The sequence below is a fragment of the Saimiri boliviensis genome, chromosome 10 (genome assembly GCF_048565385.1).
Source record: "Saimiri boliviensis isolate mSaiBol1 chromosome 10, mSaiBol1.pri, whole genome shotgun sequence".
NCBI lineage: Eukaryota > Metazoa > Chordata > Mammalia > Primates > Cebidae > Saimiri > Saimiri boliviensis.
In genome coordinates, this window is record NC_133458.1 from 97,757,111 (window position 1) to 97,777,006 (window position 19,896).

The following is a 19,896-nucleotide window of genomic DNA, read 5'->3' on the forward strand; positions in this document are numbered from 1 at the left end:
AAATTAAGTAATAAATGTGTAGAATTCAGCATAGAATCTAGCACATAATAAGCATTCCACTGAGGTTAACAGTTATTAAAATTCAGTAGAGCATATCCCTACTTTAGAAATAATGGAATGCAGAAAGGTTCTATAGTTTACATAAGGCCATACAACAAGTTGCAGAAATGGGACTCAGCCAAGCCAATCTGTTGCCAAAGCCCTCATTTTTCTCCAACATTTGGATCTCAAAAATAATTTTATAGATATAACTGTTGGATAAATTTGAAGGCTATTTACTGGGTGTGTCCTCAGGTCAAATTTCTTTGCTCTCCATCCACATCCCAGACCACCAAAGCGAATCCCCAGAGGGGCCGTGTGGTCTGATGACTCAAGTGGCCACTTGAGTCCCAGCTGCCCTGCCACAGAGAGGGAAGCATTTCACTGAATTGAGACAGGTAGCTTGGCTTAGGGGGATGAGCCAGGTTCATGTATGACTGTGAAGCTGGATCGTTCATCTGACTGTAGGCATTCTGGCCTTCTTTCTCCCTTTCACTGAGCCAAGCCCAGAAGCTGAACTCATTGTGTCTGATTTGTTTGTGTTTTAAGTTAGTTTGCAGAATTACTCTCCTATGATGGCAGAGAAGTCACAAGGATCTGACAACCTTCAAGAAGGCCAGGAAAAGAGCAAGAGAGAGCTCCTGAGGTGCACCAAGAGTGTGTGGGCTCCTCTGGATGAGCGGCTGCCCCCTGACCCCGAGGAGGAAAGCCGGAATCTCACCATCCTCATGCTGGGTGAGGAGGACCCTCAGGGCTATTCAAAAACCTTTCTCTGTGAGTGGTGAGAGATGCCAGAGCTTTTGGCCAAGGGCAGGTGAATTTGGAACTAAACTACTTGGCTTTGAATATGCCAGTGTTCCTGGCATAATGCCAGAAACATTTATGAAGTGGACACTTCTGACTTCTGCTGTAGGCATTCAGAACACAGACCTCCTTGAAAGAAGTGGACCAATTAGTGAATGAACTCTGCTTCCTTTCCACTCCAACATCCCTCATCCTAAGTCCACAGGACTTTGAAGCTGTGTGGGCTCCAGGCATGAGGCTTCTTTCAGGTCATCAAACATTTTATTAAAAGACTGATTTATTGGGTCCTGCAGGAGGCATTGACAAGAATTTTAATCATTTAAAGAGTAATAAGTAAGAGAATACTTCCAGCAACCTCCTGTCCCCGTTACGTGACTATTGAATGGTCTTTCTTCTTTGCCCATTACCCGATTCATTCTAACTCTTTATAGCAGCTTAAGTGAAGAGCAATATGGACCCCCTGTGTCCACCTGGCTTTTATGGTTCACCTGCATCATGTAGGGGGATAATTCAGGTACTTTACTATTTGGTAGGATAAAGTCAATCAAAATCAGCCCTGAGTACACAGTAGCCAAGCAGTACACAGTAGCCAAGCAGAATGGAAACAAATATTTAACAGAAAATGCTGCTTTACAGCCTCTCCTTTTTGCCTGTTGACTGTTTGTTGAGTCAATAATAAAGATCCACCTTAAAAGACTGGTGCCTTTTTAACACAGGGTGCCTTTGGCAATCCAGGGACTCTAGTGCAATTTGTCCCTGGAATGAATGCAAATATGGTTTCTAACCTGGCAGAGAACTCCTTGCAAATAACCATCACTGGCTGACTGCCTTAGGTAAATGTCGTGATTCAATAAGGAGAGTCTCTGTGGTGATTTATATCCAACAAGAGAAAGACAAAAGTCTCTTATGCTTTCTCACCCTTTGTATTCACACCAGGTAATTTAAAAATTATTCTGACATCTCTTGCTCTTCAGTAGTTTTTCTCTCTCTCACATTTTCTTTCATTTTTTCTTTTTTGAAGTTAGCCTTTTGACGAGTTTACAATTCATTCTCAGGAAAGGCTCATCATGGAAAACAGGAGGTTTTGCCTTCAGGAAAAAAAAATGAATATGCTTATGGAAGTAAACATGTGACTAAATATGTGGGAAACAGAGCGACTGAGTGGCGGCTTAGTAAACAGGGTAGTGTCCTTTTAGCTGGTTTTGCTTTGACTAACTGATATGTTCTTTCTTATTTGTAGAAGATTCCAAACAAGAAAGTATTCAGCAGTGGCTGGACTCTGGATTCTTGTAAGTGTTTTTTCTGTGTGTGCGCCTTTACATTTCTCTTGCAAAGATCCATGAAAACAGTGTGTGTAATCCTGCCTGGGCAAGGTGGGGGTGTGTGTAGGGGTTTTCATTTTAATTGTACTTTAAATATTATACTATTATTTTAAAACTATGTATCAGTTTAAAACTACAAAATAGAATACTACTTTAGTCCCTGACTGTTCATTGGCTTCTAAAAGTTCTCTCTTACTAAAACCTAACTCTGTGTATGCTCTCATCTGTTTAATTATAAAGTAAATCAGTATAATTTATTTACATAGGTTGTTTGACTCACGATACTTTTGTTTCTTTATAGTGTCTCTGCAAATGAAAACTTTCCACATGTCATTGACCACGCTGGTAAGACAAGAGAAGCACTTATGCTTTGTGAAGCTGAGTAGGAGATATATTAAAATATCTATGTAAATAAGTCTTATGAGAATTATCAGAAGTTTCGAGGAATGAACAGCCCTCAAAACCTATCCAGTTCAATCCCTTCATTTGACATATGACTGTGACAAAAATGATACGAGCTTCCCCAGCAGCAGGTTAATGGCTGAAACCAGGGCCCTTGCCATATCATCAACAGCTCAGACTATAGCATAAACTCACTGGAAAATGAAAATGTTTAATTTTTCCCATACTGTATTATACTTTTATTTCTGAATCTAGTTTTTTTTCCTATTATTTGGTCTCAAAATTTCACTTATATTCCCTCTTTCTAACGATGCCTTGTTCTCAAGAATGAAAGTCTGAATTCTAAAGCATACCATGCAAATATTTCTGAGGCAGAAAGTGTATCACACTTGTTTCACTGAGATTTGATAAAAGCATTCGAAAAAGAAAAAAATTTACAGGACTCAGAGTTTCCACCTTCATTAAATGCAATACAGTATTTTATAGAATCTAAGACCCTGCAATTATAAAATGCATTCATATTTTAAGTATCACTTAGAAAAAAAAATCCTGGCAATTACAAATAAAAGGCCATATTGATGCTAAGACATATCCTGATTTCATAGACGTTAAAATGTGAAAAAGTATGTTTCAAAATGAATGAAATATTATGAAGAATTTCTGTGAAAAAAATGACAAATTAGGAATTTAATAGTTAGATGAAAAAATAATTAGACATAGTCACTTACATTGCTGTTTTTAATTATTTCACTTCCTCTACTGTCCTATTAAGACTGACCATTGACTACACATCAGTTTAAATTTTGAATTTTTTACTACTTTTAAAAGAAAACCTATATGTATCATTGAAATTTCCCTTTTCATCAACCTTCTTTATTTTTTTCTAATGTAAAAGTTCCATGATGCCAAATACTGTAAAGATTTTCGCCAGTAAATCAAATATAAGTACCTCTCTGCTCATAATAGTTCAGACTCAAGGAAAAGCAAAAACTTAAGAAATACAGCCAGCATTTCATATCCCTCTGACCTTTTCTCTAGCTCTAGCTCTAGTTGTGGTGAGAGCCCTGACACTGGTTCTGGGGTCATCAATAAGTATATTAAAAGCATCACTTCCCAGAAATTAAAAACAAATCACAGTTCTTCCTTTTCTGAACCAAGTCAATGAACTGCAAAGGCACAGACATGAGGTAAAGACCTGGAGGAAAAATGGGATAGTGGCATGGCTCTGAGATCAGAATCGCACAGTCTCAATTTGCCAGGTCCTTTACCTTCAGCAACCTTTTTAACTAATGATAATGGAATAGCTTCTTACACGTTTAGTTGAGTCTTTGCTTGTACAAGGCCCTTTCTCATCAATCATATTTTAAACTCCATGGCCTGTGTGGTAGCATGGTTGGTTCTGTCTTTTTTTTTTTTTTCTTGCAAATGAGGAATCTGCAGCACAGAGTGGGTCGAGTGCCGTGATTGTTGGTCACAGCTGGTTAGAGGCAGGTGGAAGAATGGAGGCCTGGCCTTCTATTAATATCAGTCCTGCTGTGTGCTGGCTTTAGCCGTCATGAGAGAGCCACGCTGAGCTTGGGGAAGCTGAGAGACACACTGAGAAGGGTGGACTCTAGAATAGTACCAGAAACTGGAAACCTGAAGGTCATGGCAAGGGTGGCAGGGAGTACAAATGTGGATATGAAAAAGACTCAAAGAGGAGGAAGAAAAGAAGTCACTGTTGGAGGGAAAATCCTGTCAAAACTTATAAAATACTGAAAAGATATAGAGTGATGCATTAATTTCCTAGGGCAGCAGTACAAATTATTACAAACTTGGTGCTTAAAACACAGAAATTTATTCTCTCACAGTTATGGAGTATGGAACCCCAAATCAAGGTTTATGTAAAACTTATCTTCCTCTGAAGGTTCTAGGGAAGAATCTCTCCTGGTTTCTTTCTAGTTTCTGGTGGTCTCTGGCAATCCTCAGTGTTTGTTGGCTTGCAGCTATATGACTCCTTTCTATGACTTCATCTCTACATGGCCTCTTCTCCATGCGTTTCTTCTCCTCTTCTTATAAGAACACCAGTCATTGGATTAAGGATCCAGTGTATTGCAGTGTGATCTCATCTTAACTAATTAACTATCCACAAAGACCCTATTTCCAAATAATGGCAAATTTTGAGGTTCCAGGTGGACATGAAATTCTAAGGGACTCTGGTCAACTAGCTAGAATTCATTCTAAGGCTGGTTTCCTTATTAATCACTTCTGAGGCTTTGCATACTAAAGTAGCAGCAAGATCTAAGTGTCTTCATCTTACAGGTGACCCAGTGCCTCCAACAGAAAACATTCTAGTGAGCCTTCAGGCCTTGGACTGGGTCCAAAAAACATGAATAGGTTGGATAAGGCTTTGGTGGTCCTGTTCCTGATTCCCTGCTGGGTTCTCTGATGGCCAAGGTGAGGCTTGGCTTTTTATGGTGACTCTCTGGCTGTCATGCTTATCTGCAGCTACCTAAAATCTCAAAACTTATTTTTTTTAAGCTGGAATCTGGTTGGCCCATTTTGTACCTTGCTTACCACCAGTATGCCAGGTAAAGCCCTTGGCACTTCAGCCTCTTCATCAGAAGAACTGGGAGGTGAAGGAAATTAATGCATACCGAGGGTGCACATGCTAGATGCTATATATATATTATCTTGCTTATCAGACCATCTTTGAGGTGAATATTACATGGAGGAAAATGAGGCATAGAAAAATAAAGTAACTTGCTAAAAGCCACCCAGTTAGTAGGTATGGGAGTTGAGATTTAAGCTTAGATCTGTTTGTTTGTATAGACATGCTCCCCCTCTAGAAGTCTAATAAAATATACTACACATGTTACGCATGGAAACACCTGGGAAGAAAGCCCTGTGCTGTGGTTTCAACGTCCCCTCCAAAACCCATGTTGAAAGTTAATCACCCTTGTGACAGTATTGAAGAGTGGGACTTTTAATAGGTAAGTAAGTCTTGAGGACTCTGCCTTTCTGAATGGGTTAATGCCCTTATCTTGGAGTGAGTTATTTATCACAAGATTGGGTTAATTTATCATGAGAGTGGGCTCCTGATAAAAGGATGAGCTTGGTCCCCATTTTCTCTCTCTCTTGTGTGCTTGCTTATCCTCTGCCTTCAACCATGGGATGGCACAGCAAGAAGGTCCTCACAATCTGCAGCCCCTTGATCTTGGACTTCCCAGCCTCCACAGCTGTTAGCCAAATAAACTTCTTTTCCTTGTAAATTACTCAGTCTGTGATACTGTGTTATAGCAGCAGAAAATAGACTAAGACACCCTGTATCCAGATTCCTGTTGGAAAAGTCAAAGCATGGACAATGTGGGTTGAGTCACTGGCCTTTCTCCCTCCAGTCCTTCTGACTTTTATGCATCAGCCTTTTGGGACCACGACATAGTCTTCTGGAGTTCAGCTGTTTTGATGTGGTGTGATACTTTTTTTAAAATATCAGCCAAGTGTCTATATCCATAACTTTAAAAAGATACATAAAGTTCATCAAAGGGTATAAACTTGCAGTTATAAGATGACTAGGTTCTAGAGACCTTACGTACACCATGGTGACTATGTTAGTAATAATGTATTTTGTTCTTAAAATTGTCTAAAAGAAGGTCTTGAGTATATTTGTGCCTCAAAAAGAGGTTATTTTTTTACCTCCAATAAGAGATGGAGATGATTTGAATTCAAGTCTGTCTGATTTCAAAATTCCTGCTCTTTTAACCAGAAACTACTATACCTCTAATGACTGTACATTGGTATAAATCAACTGTTATTAATTTTATGTCTAACTTTTTCTTCCTTCTGTGAACCAATTTTGGGTAGCAAAAAAGAATGCTCTCTAAATTTAAGGTTTTAATGTTGAGACGTGCTCCAAAACTTGTTCCACTAAAATATAGAGGCACACAGAGTAGATTTTAATTCAAAGAAAAATTACTAATTAGAAACAGTTCTAATAGAAAGAAATATAAAGCTATCCTGAAATTAGCCTATGAATAGCTCCTATAACTATAATTTGCTTCAGTTCTCATCAGTCTGTAGGCGCAAGTTAGGTTACAATAACATTGGTACCTAAATTTTGCTGGATTATTGCCCCCTTCTTGGTGACAAAGGTCTATCTTCAAAATATCCCTCCTAAGTATTTCTGGGAGTTGTTAGTTGTCTCATTTTCATAAATGAGCTCCCTTCTACTGTCCCTGCTACTACTACAATAGAATCCTCTTGTATCACTACATAGAAAAGTCATTTCAACACTTTCTGAACATCATGTTTTTCTGCTCCTCTGGAACCACTGTCATTGCCTTTGAGGTCTGATGGTGCTTTATTTATTGCAGAATTATATAGAAACACTCATATTCCATGGCCAGACACAGTTGCTCATGCCTGTAATCCCAGCACTTTGGAGATTTAGGCAGCATTACTATTATTTTATGTCACATAAAACCTATGATGAAAATAATCTTTCAGCTTCTTCCTGCAGCCCATATCTCTCCTTGAACTTTAGACATAGATGACCTAAGAACAAACATGATGACAACTCTATTTCCTTGCCCACAGGCACACAAAGTTTTGGCCAGATCCCTTTTATTCCTCTCTTCAGTATTTAGCAAATACGTTTTGATTGCCTCCTATAAACCAGGCATTCCATTAGGACTGAGAATGCTGAAAACAATACATGCAATGGTGATAGAGACAAATAAATAGGTAATGTGCTGGGAGGATAGATGATCAGGAAAGACATTTCAGATAGGTTACCTTTCAGTAGCTACCTGAAAGAAGTGAAGGAGGGGAATATTTGTTGTCTGAGAATGAGCTGTTTCAGGCAAATAAGATGGCGCATGCAAAGCCAGGAGGCAGGAGTATGTCCTCTGTGTTCCAGGAACAGCAAGAATGCCTGAATGGTTGCAGTTAAGTGAGCAAAGATGAGAGTAGAGGGCTAGGGGTTAAAGAATGATTCAGAAGCCAAATCATTTAGTGCTACATATATCCCTGTAATTATTTTGGCTGTTATTCAGTGTCAGAAGAGAACCCTTTAAAGTATTAGAAAGAAGTGGTATTAGCTTGGTTCTTTTTGAAAGAACAACTCTGGCCGCTGTTCACAGAGTTGACTATGGGAGGAGGAGGTTGGAAAGAGTTGAAGCAGGGAGCCCAATTCACAGACTAAGACAATAATCTGGAGGAGAGAGGTTAGGGCTATATCAGGATAGTAGCAATTGTTGTAGAAATGTTGGATTCTTGATATGTTTAAAATGTAGACAGGGCAGCATATGCTGGTGAATTGAATGTGGTATATGAAAGAAAGAAATCAAAGATGACTGCAAAATATTTTTCCCAAGCAACTGGAATAATGAGTGGCAATTTATTGAGATGGAAAAAACAAAGAAGGATAGGGCTTTGCTTTGGAGACAGGAAATTCCATTTTATGCATGTTATGATTCAAATGCTTAATAGATATGATTCAAATGCTTAATAGATATCCAGGAAGATACTATTGAGTAGGTAGTTAGAAAGACAACTACCTACTCAATAGTTGGAGTTCAGAGGAACGGTCCAGGAATATATATGTGTGTGTATACACACACACACACACACACACACACACACACACATTTGGGACTAATTGACGGGTAGATGGTATTTATAGGCAGAAGACCACACACAAGTAAGTGCAGACAAAGAAGAGCCCAGAAAGATGTGAAGGACCAGCAAAGAAGAGGTAGGTAATGAGGTAAAAAGGGAACCAAAAGAAAAGAATCTGAAAGGCAAGTGAAATCAGTCTGTCATGGTGAGAGAGATCAACCCATCAGCTGTTGTTAATTGATTATTTATGAGCAGGAATGACACCTGGTCATCAGTTTTGGCAATGGAGGCCATTGGAAGCCTTGAGAAGAGCTGTTTCAGAGGAAAGGTGGTGAGAAGATAGTATAGCTTTCAAGCGGAAATGGTATTAGAAGAATTGGAGACAACAGAAAACTGCTTTGAACGTTGAGAGGTAAAGGGAGCAGTTAATTGAAATGATAGCTGTAAGAAAAGTGAAGGCAAAGAGGAAATTCTCTTCAGAAGATGAAAACTGTTGCAGCCAGGTGTGTAGGCTGATGGGAATGATCGGTGGCTGAGATGTACTGAGGCATATGGTGCCTTCCCCTGGCCTTCCTGAAGCTGTGGACAGAGCCTGGACCTCCTGCTCTGGGATTTCTCGTGGGGTATTGAAATCTCTTCCACTAAGATATTGCTTACCCAAGATCATTTGCTAATAGAAATGATTTAAGTTTCTCCCTTTAGCTATGACAGATGCCTTCCTGTGCCCCTTTTTTTTATATGAATTTCAACAACTGCAAAAGTTTGGACAGCTCCCCTTGCCGTTTACATTCCGAGTCTCACTGAAGCACTTCCCAAAGGATGGACTCTCATCTTCTGTTCTGTCTTCTGGCAAATGTTAGGACATCTTTGCTTAGTGGCCTGACAGTCTTATCTCCAGGACGTTGTCTGCTCAGGTTAGACAGGTGTCATTCACTTGGTGTCATTCACCTGGATGACTTACAGGGAAGAGCCTCATGGGCATCCTTCAACTTCTTTCTCTTTTCTCTTTCCAAGAACTACTACCTCAGTGGGCAGATTAACTCTTCTTAGTGGTCACCAACTACACTAGCAAGCATGTTTGATTTTCAATTTGGGCTCGATAAGGATCCACAGACCTTCCTATAACTACAAACACAAGAGAGAACATTCAGAGCCTTTTTGAGGTCAATAGTGGTGTTAAAGAGCCCATGGACATGGACGTTAAAGTCCCTCTTCCTAGGCTGCAAATTCATTCTCAAGATTCTCAATCTTAATCTCAGATTCCATATTAAAGCTATGTATTTCAAAAGGCCTGGAGAGAGTATCTGGGTCATAGCAAACTCTTTCCCACCACCAGAAAACGAATTAAATGTCAGTGCTGTCTGTCTCGGATATGCATTGTCCTTTTAATGCCAGGATTATAATGCAAGTGAGAGTGCATTGTCATTATAATGGAAGGATAAGACTTATACAATGAATGCACATTTTAACATGTAGGTTTATATAGTTAGCACTTGTTTAACACATCCAAGCATAACTGTGAGTGAAAAGACTAGAAGTAACTCCTACCACAAAAAGACAATTTCTGTCAAAGATATGCTTCGTGCCAGTTACTACTTGATAGGTTGTTAATTCATTTCTCTTTTTTATATTTAGTTATTTCTTCTCCTATCCCCAGGAGGTCCTGGAAGAATAAACTTATTTCTTTTCAAAAGGAATTTGTTTCAGAATAAGAACTTACAAAATAAAATATCCAAATTGTGTGGCCTCTATTATAAGAAAAAGTCAGAGTGAATCCAAGTAAACATAACAGGTGTTCCCTTACTGCTTGTCAGGTGACAATACTCATAACAATGATCTGTTTTAGGTGAAGGGAACAAAGACGTAAAGTATATGACTCTTGCTTTCCAGAATGTCACTTTAACTGTCCAGGATCATTATAATTCAAATACAACCCACACCAGCTTTTCTACAAGACCCTCTAGTCTTATTCCTTCTCATTACATTCCTAGTTCTTTATCTTTCTTCATCCACTTCCTCCTGTCTTAAAGTCTTTCCTTTTCTGTTCTCTTCCTCTCATTTTTTTTTTTTTTTTTTTTTTTTGAGACGGAGTTTCGCTCTTGTTACCCAGGCTGGAGTGCAATGGCGTGATCTCGGCTCATCGCAACCTCCGCCTCCTGGGTTCAGGCAATTCTCCTGCCTCAGCCTCCTGAGTAGCTGGGATTACAGGCATGCGCCACCATGCCCAGCTAATGTTTTGTATTTTTAGTAGAGATGGGGTTTCATCATGTTGGCCAGGATGGTCTCGATCTCTTGACCTCGTGATCCACCCACCTCGGCCTCCCGAAGTGCTGAGATTACAGGCTTGAGCCACCGCGCCCGGCCCCTCTTCCTCTCCTTCTTATGTGACCTGACCCAGGTCCCATATTCTCCGTAAGACCCCTCCTGACTTCTGCACTGATACTGAATCTTTCTTCTGAACGCCACTAACACACATTTTAAGTTCCACCCATGTGGCTCTTGTCCAGTGCTGCCTCAGATTGTAAGGGATACCATCAATTTCACTGACAAAATTATAAGCCCCACTGAGACAGAAATCATTTGTAAATTATCCAATTTCTCCAAAGTTAGTCAACAAAAGGATCTCAGTAAAACATAATGATGAGAAATCTCAAAAGGTTGAGACTGGACCTAGTAAATGAAAGAGGGATATGGTTTTGAAAAAAAGAGGCAAAGCAAGAAAAATTAATTTGCTGAAAGCAATGGGGGTTTGGACAAAGGCACAGAAATGAGAAGAAAGAGGAATATGTGCAGAAAAGCATATGCAAGGTGATCAGATGAGAAAAATGGTTTCATGCTAGGGAGCAATGGCAGAAATTTTTCTGTTAGATTGGATGAGGTCAGGTTATAAATCTCTTAAAATCCTGAAAGATGGAATCACATTTGATGTCGTAGGATTGAGATGACACAGGAGTATCGTCTCGGGTTCTAGTTCGCATGGATAGGTAGTTGTACCTGTGGTCTGGGCTGAGCAGCATTTTGACACCATATCTTTGTTCACCTGAAAAGGTCATGAATAATTTGTGATAATGATTATTGGTGACTGTCACAGGTGTGGTGTTGAGGGAGTTGAAGCAAGCATGTTACACATTTGCCAGCTCTATTATAGTGCGTTCTGAACTCTGTAGTGAGAAGTATGACAGATGCAGTGTTTATCCTGGCAGTGGGGAGAGAGAACATGTTGGGAAGTTATGATGAACTCAGGCTTGAGGTGACGAGAGTTTACAATAAGGGTAGACAGTGGAATGGGGAGGAAGGGTTAACGACATCTGGAAATAAACAGGTAAGTGGGTGAAAAAGAGCAAAGCATCCCAATGAGCTTTAAGGTTTTGAGCATGAGTATCAGCAGAGTGTAAAGTCTTCCTTTTAAATAAGAATATAGGTTAATAATTTGCTGACTGAGACCAACACTGCTGCCTGCCTCTGCTATGTGTCCTAGTCATGCAGGAGTTAAATCTACAGAAAGCTGTAGAATGCTATTATTTCAGAGCCCTGCAAAAATGTAATTTGATTAGTCTATTGGACGATATTCCAAAGAACCAAATGTCTTCCATGAATCAGTCAGAAATGCTTAGGAAAACCAAAATAAAAAATGCTTTCTAAGCCAATAAAGGTGCTAATTAGTGCCTTCTGCATATCTAACTACATCTTCTCCAGTAATACATTTTGCAGGGTTAAGTGCGGTGTCTGCTGCTTCAGATGGCAGAAGTCCACCTAACAGTGGGGAGGGTGGCTGGAGACTCGAGTTTCTAAAAGGGAGTTAAAACTGACATTTTAACCCATGGAAGGAGTTGTGTTGAATAGACTGGGAATTTTTTTTTTTTTCTCACTTTAACTTTTCCCCAAAGCAACCCTTAGGAAACTTGGGGATAGCAGGACTTTTTTTTTTTTCTTTCTCCCTCCCCAAACACTCTTGGAGAGTAAAATCTGGTTTTAAAAAAACCTAACAAGGGTATCCTGGGGGAGAAAAATTGAGAAAATATCAAAACCAAGTCACTAGAGAAGCCAGTATAGAATTGAGGAAGACCTAGCCAGCGGTCTTTTGTGGCGGAGGCAGGTACACATGTGGACTACCTGTGGCAGCCTCAAGCCTAGAGCCTGCAGAAAGCTGGGGAAATCTGGGTAACAGGAGTAGTTTGTCTGTCCTGTGATGGCATTCCCTAGGCATGAGCTTTCTGCTCTGATCAGAGGTAGCAGACTCAGATGCTTCCAGGAGCCAGAGAGGTAACTGCTAATAATAGAAGCAAGCAGAATAGCAACTGCCGAAAATCGGAGAGTACGTTGTTGCCTTCAACAGATTGCTGCCCTGAAGACACCTGGGCTGGGGCTGCTGGATCTTCCAAGTGTTAAGGAAAGTCTAGCAATCCCAATCCCTGTGAGAACTGGTACCTGATGAGCCACCAGCTTGCACCTCTCCATTCAAGTTCATTATTGAGAACAGGCAAAGGGAAGCAGGAGGACCTGGTTCTGACAGATGCATCCTCAGGCCCCAGGAAATCTACTTTACAATTTTAACAAAATGGGGAAACACAAAACAAAACAACCCCCAACAGGCAATGAATAATAGTTTCATATTGCCCTGTACACGGCTCTCAACTGCCTGGGTCTAAATGTTGAAAAAGCCTATCACTGCTTCTGCAATGATCAGGAAACAAACATACAGTAACACTGTGAAAATACCCCTCGGTCTCCCAGGACCTTGGGAGACCAGAAAGTAAAAAGGAAATCAAAAAATAAAACTAATTTATCTTTAATAGTTTTATAACGATTTTTTAAAATGAGGTTCATCTTGTGAGTTTAAAAAATCACATTCAGTTTTCCTTGCCTTGGTTTTCTCCAGAATCTAAGCTTAGCAGCAGAAAAGGCTGTATGTCTGAATGTACCGTCATTAGACAGATATTTGTATCATTTGAAACAAGATCAAGAAGAAACAGTAAAGGCTGGGTGTGGTGGGTCACTCCTGTAATCCCAGCACTTTGGGAAGCTGAGACGGGCAGATTGCTTGAGATCAGGAGTTCAAGACCAGCCTAGTCAACATGGTAAAACCCGCCTCTACAAAAAATACAAAAAAAATTAGACAGGTATAGTGGTGCATGCCTGTAATCCTAGCTACTAGGGAGGTTGAGGCAGAAGAATCACTTAAACCTAGGAGGTGGAGTTTGCAGTGAGCTGAGATCACACCATTGCAGTCCAGCCTGGGTGACAAAGTGAGACTCTGTCTGTAAAGGAGTCTGGTAGCTGTTTTGTACATCTACAAGAGTGAGAGTCCAGTGAGGGGAATCAAACATCCCACCTGACACTCTCTAATTATTGGTGACTGTTGGGCCTCACAGGATACTCGTTGCACTGTGGAAGGCAAGAAAGCCCTTTCCTTAGCTGGTTCTAAAACTGTGTTAAGGCTTTCATATGTGTCATCAGACCAGAAAACACCCCACTGTGACCCAAACGGGTCCACTTTGCACGTTCCCTAGCAAACATGTTACTGTTAGGGACGTTTTCTCGTGGAGCGTGAGCTTGGTTCCCTGGCAACCAGGTTGCTCCTGATCAGGCAACAGGTGAGAGGGTGTGGTCCAGGGAGTGTGTCCACTAGATCTGTGTGGGCACTAGAATCCCTTCAAGAAGTTTTGGGTGAAGGGCTCTAAATTCTGGATGACTAGGTTTTCTGGATGACTAGGTTTTCTGGATGACTCACTTTCTTCAGGGGTAGGGTTTCTGAAAACTCAGCAAGGCTGAGCTGACTCTTCTCATCAATATCTGAAAATGGATCATTTCCTCTTTGACAGTTTGTGCAATGCATTGCAACTACAAGGCCAGATTCCTGGCCTGATGTACACATTTATTCACACATTCTAGGAAACCCAGAGCAATAGCAGGCAAACAGGAAAGACCAAAGCAGTGGCAAGAATGTCAGCGCTGGCAGAATATGCAGCCAAATGTCTTACAACTATGGAATCTTTTAGGTGAAAATAGGTGTTCAAAAGCTCACCAGAATTATCTAGATGAGCTAAACCAGGCACAAATGGAGGCCTACTTTGTGACTTACGTGCAATTAGTAGATAGAAGTGTTGCTGGTAGAAAGGGGGCAGGAATAAATTTTTTTAAAATTGCTTGCAACAATAGATATTTATTTTGTCTTCCATTTAGGCAACTTACTTAATTCATTGTGGCATCAAGTTATTACAATATGATTGCCTAAAAATTACACTGTGCTTGCATCTATGACATGATTAATAAGGTGGCAAATAGGCTTTCTCTCATCTGACAACTTCAATCAATTGGCAGTGGTTTTCTGAGTTTCAGAAGCTCTGAGATGGAGTTGGGTGCAGTGACCAAGAATACTGCAATGGATTAGCCATGCCTGCCTTGCTGAAAATTGGGTATCAAATCAAACTCTGGCTCCTGGAGGTGCCTCAGTGTGTGAGGGAAGAGCTAAGTGGGAGAGTACTACATTCAGAGCAGCTCTTTTTAAGTCGATTTAATTATTAGAATTTTGAAAAAGATTTTATATGATTGTGGAATTCCTATGATAAAACCTGGTATTTTATAACTATGAAGGTAATGGGGAAAAAAACTAGTGTTCTAAGTTCATTTCTGACTTGATGCACAAGTTTGCATCAAATATTCTATTGTAATTTACATAAATGTTTGTCACAAAATCTCACATAGAAAATTTTGGGAACATCACACTTATTTCCTAATAATGGTCATTCACTCTGATATTCCATCCTTGATAGTGGCTCCCTAGAACATTTTATTATGAGCATTTACATATTCTCTTTATGTTTTCAATTTCTCAAATTTATATATGTACCCCAGCTTACCCTGTTTTTTGTTTGTTTGTTTGTTTTTTCAAAAATCCACTCATGAAATTTATTCTAAACAGAGTAGTAAATTACTCAGTCTTATGTGATAATTCCAATCAGTTTGTCATGGTTTTCCTGAAGAATTGATAAGAAAGTGACAAAATTGGTAATCATGTCTGCCATGGGAGTAGCATTGGGAATGATAGCACAGAAGCCTTACATATTCCCACACACTATCTTTAAAATCCATTCTGTTTCTCATCTTGCCTGACTCTCATGATGAGAGTTACAATTGTTTTGTAGAGCAGAGATATTACTGTATCTATTTTCTCACTACCTCTTTAAATTGTAGTCCTGTATTCTGAACTTACTTAGGAATCCACTATTGCCAAGTGTGGTGGCTCATGCCTGTAATCCCAGCACTTTTGGGAGATGCTGGGATTACAGGCATGAGATGCGTGGATCGGTTGAGGCCAGGAGTTCCAGACCAGCCTGGCTAACATAGTGAAACCCTATCTCTAAGATACAAAAAATTAGCCAGATGTGGTAGCCCATGCCTGTAATACCAGCTACTTAGAAGCCTGAGAAACGAGAATTACTTGAACCTGGGAGGCAGAGGTTGCAGTGAACTGAAATCGTGCCACTGCACTCCAGGCTGGGTGACAGAGCAAGACTGTCTTAAAAAAAAAATTACTATTTACTTGCAAGTCAGTAACACATCTCCAGCCTTTATCATTCTAGACCATTCTTCTTTTTCCATTTAACAGTGTCACTGAGCCTTTTGAAAATCTTCTGAAAACAGTGGGTATTCTTATCTCTACCCCCAAAATCTGGCATTCAGAAACAAATTCACAGCTACCTGTGGTCTGTTTCTAGACCCTCTACTCAGACAAGAACCCTAGTCCTTTATTCTCTTCAGTATTCTTTCATAGGTTTAAATCATTCAGGATTGCTTCTCCAAAATGTCTCCTAACCTCTATTATCTTTCTTATGGTAAAAACCTTTCAGTTCTCATAGAAGTACAGCATGGCAACACTTCCCAGTTTCATACATGTCACACATTTGTGCCCAGGAGAGCAACGAGTAAGCCGAAATGAGAACACTGGTGAACTTCTGAGGAATTTGCCCATATTCTAAGCACTTTCTTCTGCAGCTGTCAGGCACATGTTATATCATGATACTGGGTCTGAATCTTGCAGTGACCCCTGAATAAGCCTCTCTGATAACCAATATTGATTTCGCCTGTTCTGTCTTCAGCACCACTATCAGGCAAATGAACATTCAGCATCATCTTTCTCACATTTCCTCCTTTGCTCAAAAACCTTTCATGGTTATTCACATCCTAATATATAAATATAGACTCCTCTTTCTTGCTTTCAAATAAGCTACGAGACGCTCTGTTGGCAGTATAGTGTTACACAGAAACAACAATAGCAAGCTGTAATAAGTTGTAGCATCCTACTGGCCATGAGAAATTTATTTAATCTCTCTCATCCTCAGTTTTGCTCTCTGTTAAGTGGAGATCAATAATATCTATTTCAGGGATTTGTTGTGAGAATTACAAGAGATTGTGTGTGTAATATGCTTAGCATATTGCCTGGCACCAAGTTAGTGCTAAATAAATTGTAAATGTTATTGCTGATATCAATAATAAAGGTAAGAATAAATTCGTAGATGCACTACTTTTGACTGACCATGGGCTCATTACTAAACTTCTGTGAATCTCAGTATCATGTCTGAAAAATGAGGATAGGTTCTAATTATAAGGCTGTTGGAAGGATTACATGATACAAACGAAGGGAATATGCCTAATACACGCTGGGCCCTTCACGTATTATTTTTTGCCTGTCCCCACGCTTGCTTCACAACTTCCTGTAACATGAAAGAGCATCCCCAAATGCCCTGTGAATGAATCAGACCACCCCTAGCACTCTGCTTTGCACTTGATGTAGATATCTTTTTTCTCTTTAAGGGCAATACCTCTTTTAGGGGCAATACCTCTTTCCAGCCATCGTATTCTCCCCATTCTTAAAACTCCAAGACAAGTACCACTTTCTCTACGAAACCTTTGCAGAATACTACATTTAGCACTGACTTCCCTCTCTATTGAGCCAGTACATTTCTCCATGTGCTTGTCATACAGTTTAGCCAGCAATTTCATTCTGCCTGTTCACTACAGAGATGCCTTATATTTCATACCTATATAACTGGAGATATGGAAATTCACTTCTACCTTGGATTCGTTTGGGGATGAGACAATCTTCCATAAGATACAAGGAGATAAAGTTTCCTTCTACTTTTTTTTGTTGTTGCAGTTTCTTTGCATGAACAAGGGATGGTTCAAATGACTGTGAAAGACTACATGAGGTAGGTAGCAGAATCAGTGTTACTTCATAACAATATTTTACAGCCACACCTTTGCTGAATAAAATAGAAGTAGGGAAATTTTCTTAATAATGCCATGGATCTTGGAATCTCAGGAAAGGTCACTAGTTTAGTCACAGTGCCTAGAACATTTACAGCAGCTTTGAGAGAAATAGAGGTTCCTTAAATATCATAAAATTGTGAGTAAATTAAATCAACAAATGTTGACGTGGGGGGAAATTTAATTAGAACATATGCATAAATGACATTCTACTATACTGCAACTGTTCATGAGGACCTGTTTATAAAATAGTTACGTTCAATATTTTCATTTGGCTAATGTAATTGATTATTATTCTCCTTACTGGATAACAAGATATACAATTTCCAATGTTAGGTAGAAAGCAGTGAGAGTCTGTTCATTGGAGGAAATACTAGGTCTCAAGCGTGGTGCCCAGAACACCGGCATTAGCATCATGGGAGAACTTCATAGAAATGCAATTTCCCAATCCCCATCCCAGACCTACTGAACCAGAACATTTGGAGGCAGAGTCCAGAAATCTGTATTTGTGCATGTCCTCCAGATGATTTTTCAGGCACACTCTATTTTTAAAACCACTGGCATAGACTATAAGCTCTTTCAGATTAGGAACTCTCCTTCCTGTACTTTTGTCACCCTCACATTGTCAGGAGAATTCCAACTAGTTGTAAACCAAGTGTGCAGTACTGCATGCCCCTGCTGCTACCAATGCACACCTAGAATGCTATTTGTCATAGATTTTTCTCCTACAGGATTGGTTGTTTTTGCTACTTATAGAATCATAAAGCTATAAGAAACCATAGAAATCTCTCAGGCAACTCTGATTTTGTTGAAGAGGAAAATGAGAGCCACGTTCTGTGACCAATTCATGCTTCCATGGCTTATTACAGCAGTGACTCCATGTGGGTTCTCCTGGGACCCAAGGGCAAGCTGCTTCTAGGTTGCTCTGCTGCACATCACAAAATTAGGTGTGACCCTCAAACGAAGAAGAAAAAAAATAAATTATGCGAGACCTAATGACAACTGAGTTGGACCAAGAAGTAAAAGAATCTCTTTGGCCTTTCCTTGAGGCTCAAGGAGCTCAGCTGTCTGTTAACACCAGAGTTTTTGTTCTCAAGAGAAACACACTTTCCCAACCTTACAGAACAGAAGGAATTAAAGGACAGGGCCCAACTACTCTTACCAAACGTAGCCACAAGAAAGTCAGCAACCCCAGTAGGGTAACTTATTCTCCTTGGGAACATTGATATCTGCATTATATTTTTAATAAATTCTAAATTTATGCCAACTGGCTATTATATTTGATGGGGCTAGATGTGATCCATGGTATAGCTGAGCTACAGATATAAAGCTGAACTATATTATGACAGGGTTCCATTCTCTTTGGAAGTACTTTCAAATGATCTGCAATGCAGGCCTATTGGATAGTGATGTTCATTTTTTTTCCAGTAAAGGAGTTTGTTAGAGTTGCATATAGTTGGCTACAGGAGCCCTGGAGTTAGCACTTAGAGAATGTTAGCCATGAGATATGAATCCTTCACTAGTATGAGAATTAACATGGAGTTGTTTCAGTGACTGCTGGAGGTACTTCTTTCAGCATATAATTCTAACTTCTTCCCACAAGTTGGCGCCTAGCAAAGCTGTGTTCCTGAAAGGTTCCCCAATGATATGCCATCTGTCAAAAGTGAGACATTCTGCCACCTTCATAATGAGCACTATCGGGCACCTAACTCTCAATTTCTCAAACCTTCTGTAATACAACGCTCTGGAAAACAGGAGCAGCTCCTCCACTGCATAGATATGTCCATTATGGTATTATTAGAAACGAAGAGGAAATGCAAATGTTTGCTCTGGAAGGAAAGGATTTACAGTGACCTCCCAGGAGACTATCTAAATCAACACAACTCATTGTTGGTATTTTCCCAACTGCAGATCTTTGCATCAGTTTTCAGAAACTCCCACCCTATCCAGAGGGACCAGTTTCAACTCTTGCTATTCTACTGCAAGTGTACCACAAAGGTATGTCATTTCCAAGTGCTTTTCATCCCGAGAAATCATTCTGTGCAACAATGGGTTTCATGAAATTATAAATAGGTGCTTGTCGAATGAATAAAAGATTTTCAAACCCCAACTTACAAGAACAACATAAAACAGTTAGTAAAATTGGAAACAGACTACATATCTGTCAATGGGGAAATGGCCAAATAAATGATTGGCCAGTTCATTTTACAGAATTCCATATAGTGATAAAAAGAATAGGTAGAGGTATACATATGGCTTAGAAAGATCTATATGCCACATTTTTTAAGACAAAAGCAAGGTGCAGGAAGGTACATAGAGTATGTTACTATAAATAAACAAGTGAAAACTATAAAATATGTATATAACTGCATAGGAAAATGTCTGAAAGGATACACATAGATTTAACTGAAAGAGCATCGGGATTGGTAGGGGTAACAGCTAAGGAGAGTGAGAGCATTATGTG

At 39.7% G+C, this 19,896-nt stretch overlaps 1 protein-coding gene across 4 annotated transcripts in view; it reads left to right on the forward strand.

Moving 5' to 3' along the window:
• ITPRID1 (ITPR interacting domain containing 1) overlaps positions 1 to 19,896 on the forward strand; it is a 137,549-nt gene that overhangs the window by 22,599 nt on the left and 95,054 nt on the right. For 3 of the 4 annotated variants that reach the window (XR_012512202.1, XM_074379659.1, XM_074379658.1), the window contains exons 2-6: positions 589 to 774; positions 2,084 to 2,132; positions 2,467 to 2,510; positions 17,323 to 17,374; positions 19,344 to 19,430. Coding sequence is in view for 3 of the 4 variants with exons in the window: in XM_074379659.1 (XP_074235760.1) it covers positions 612 to 774; positions 2,084 to 2,132; positions 2,467 to 2,510; positions 17,323 to 17,374; positions 19,344 to 19,430 (395 nt within the window). In the remaining variant the exon portion in view is untranslated. The remainder of the gene's footprint in view (positions 1 to 588; positions 775 to 2,083; positions 2,133 to 2,466; positions 2,511 to 17,322; positions 17,375 to 19,343; positions 19,431 to 19,896) is intronic. The other variant, XM_010345725.3, reaches the window with a different exon arrangement.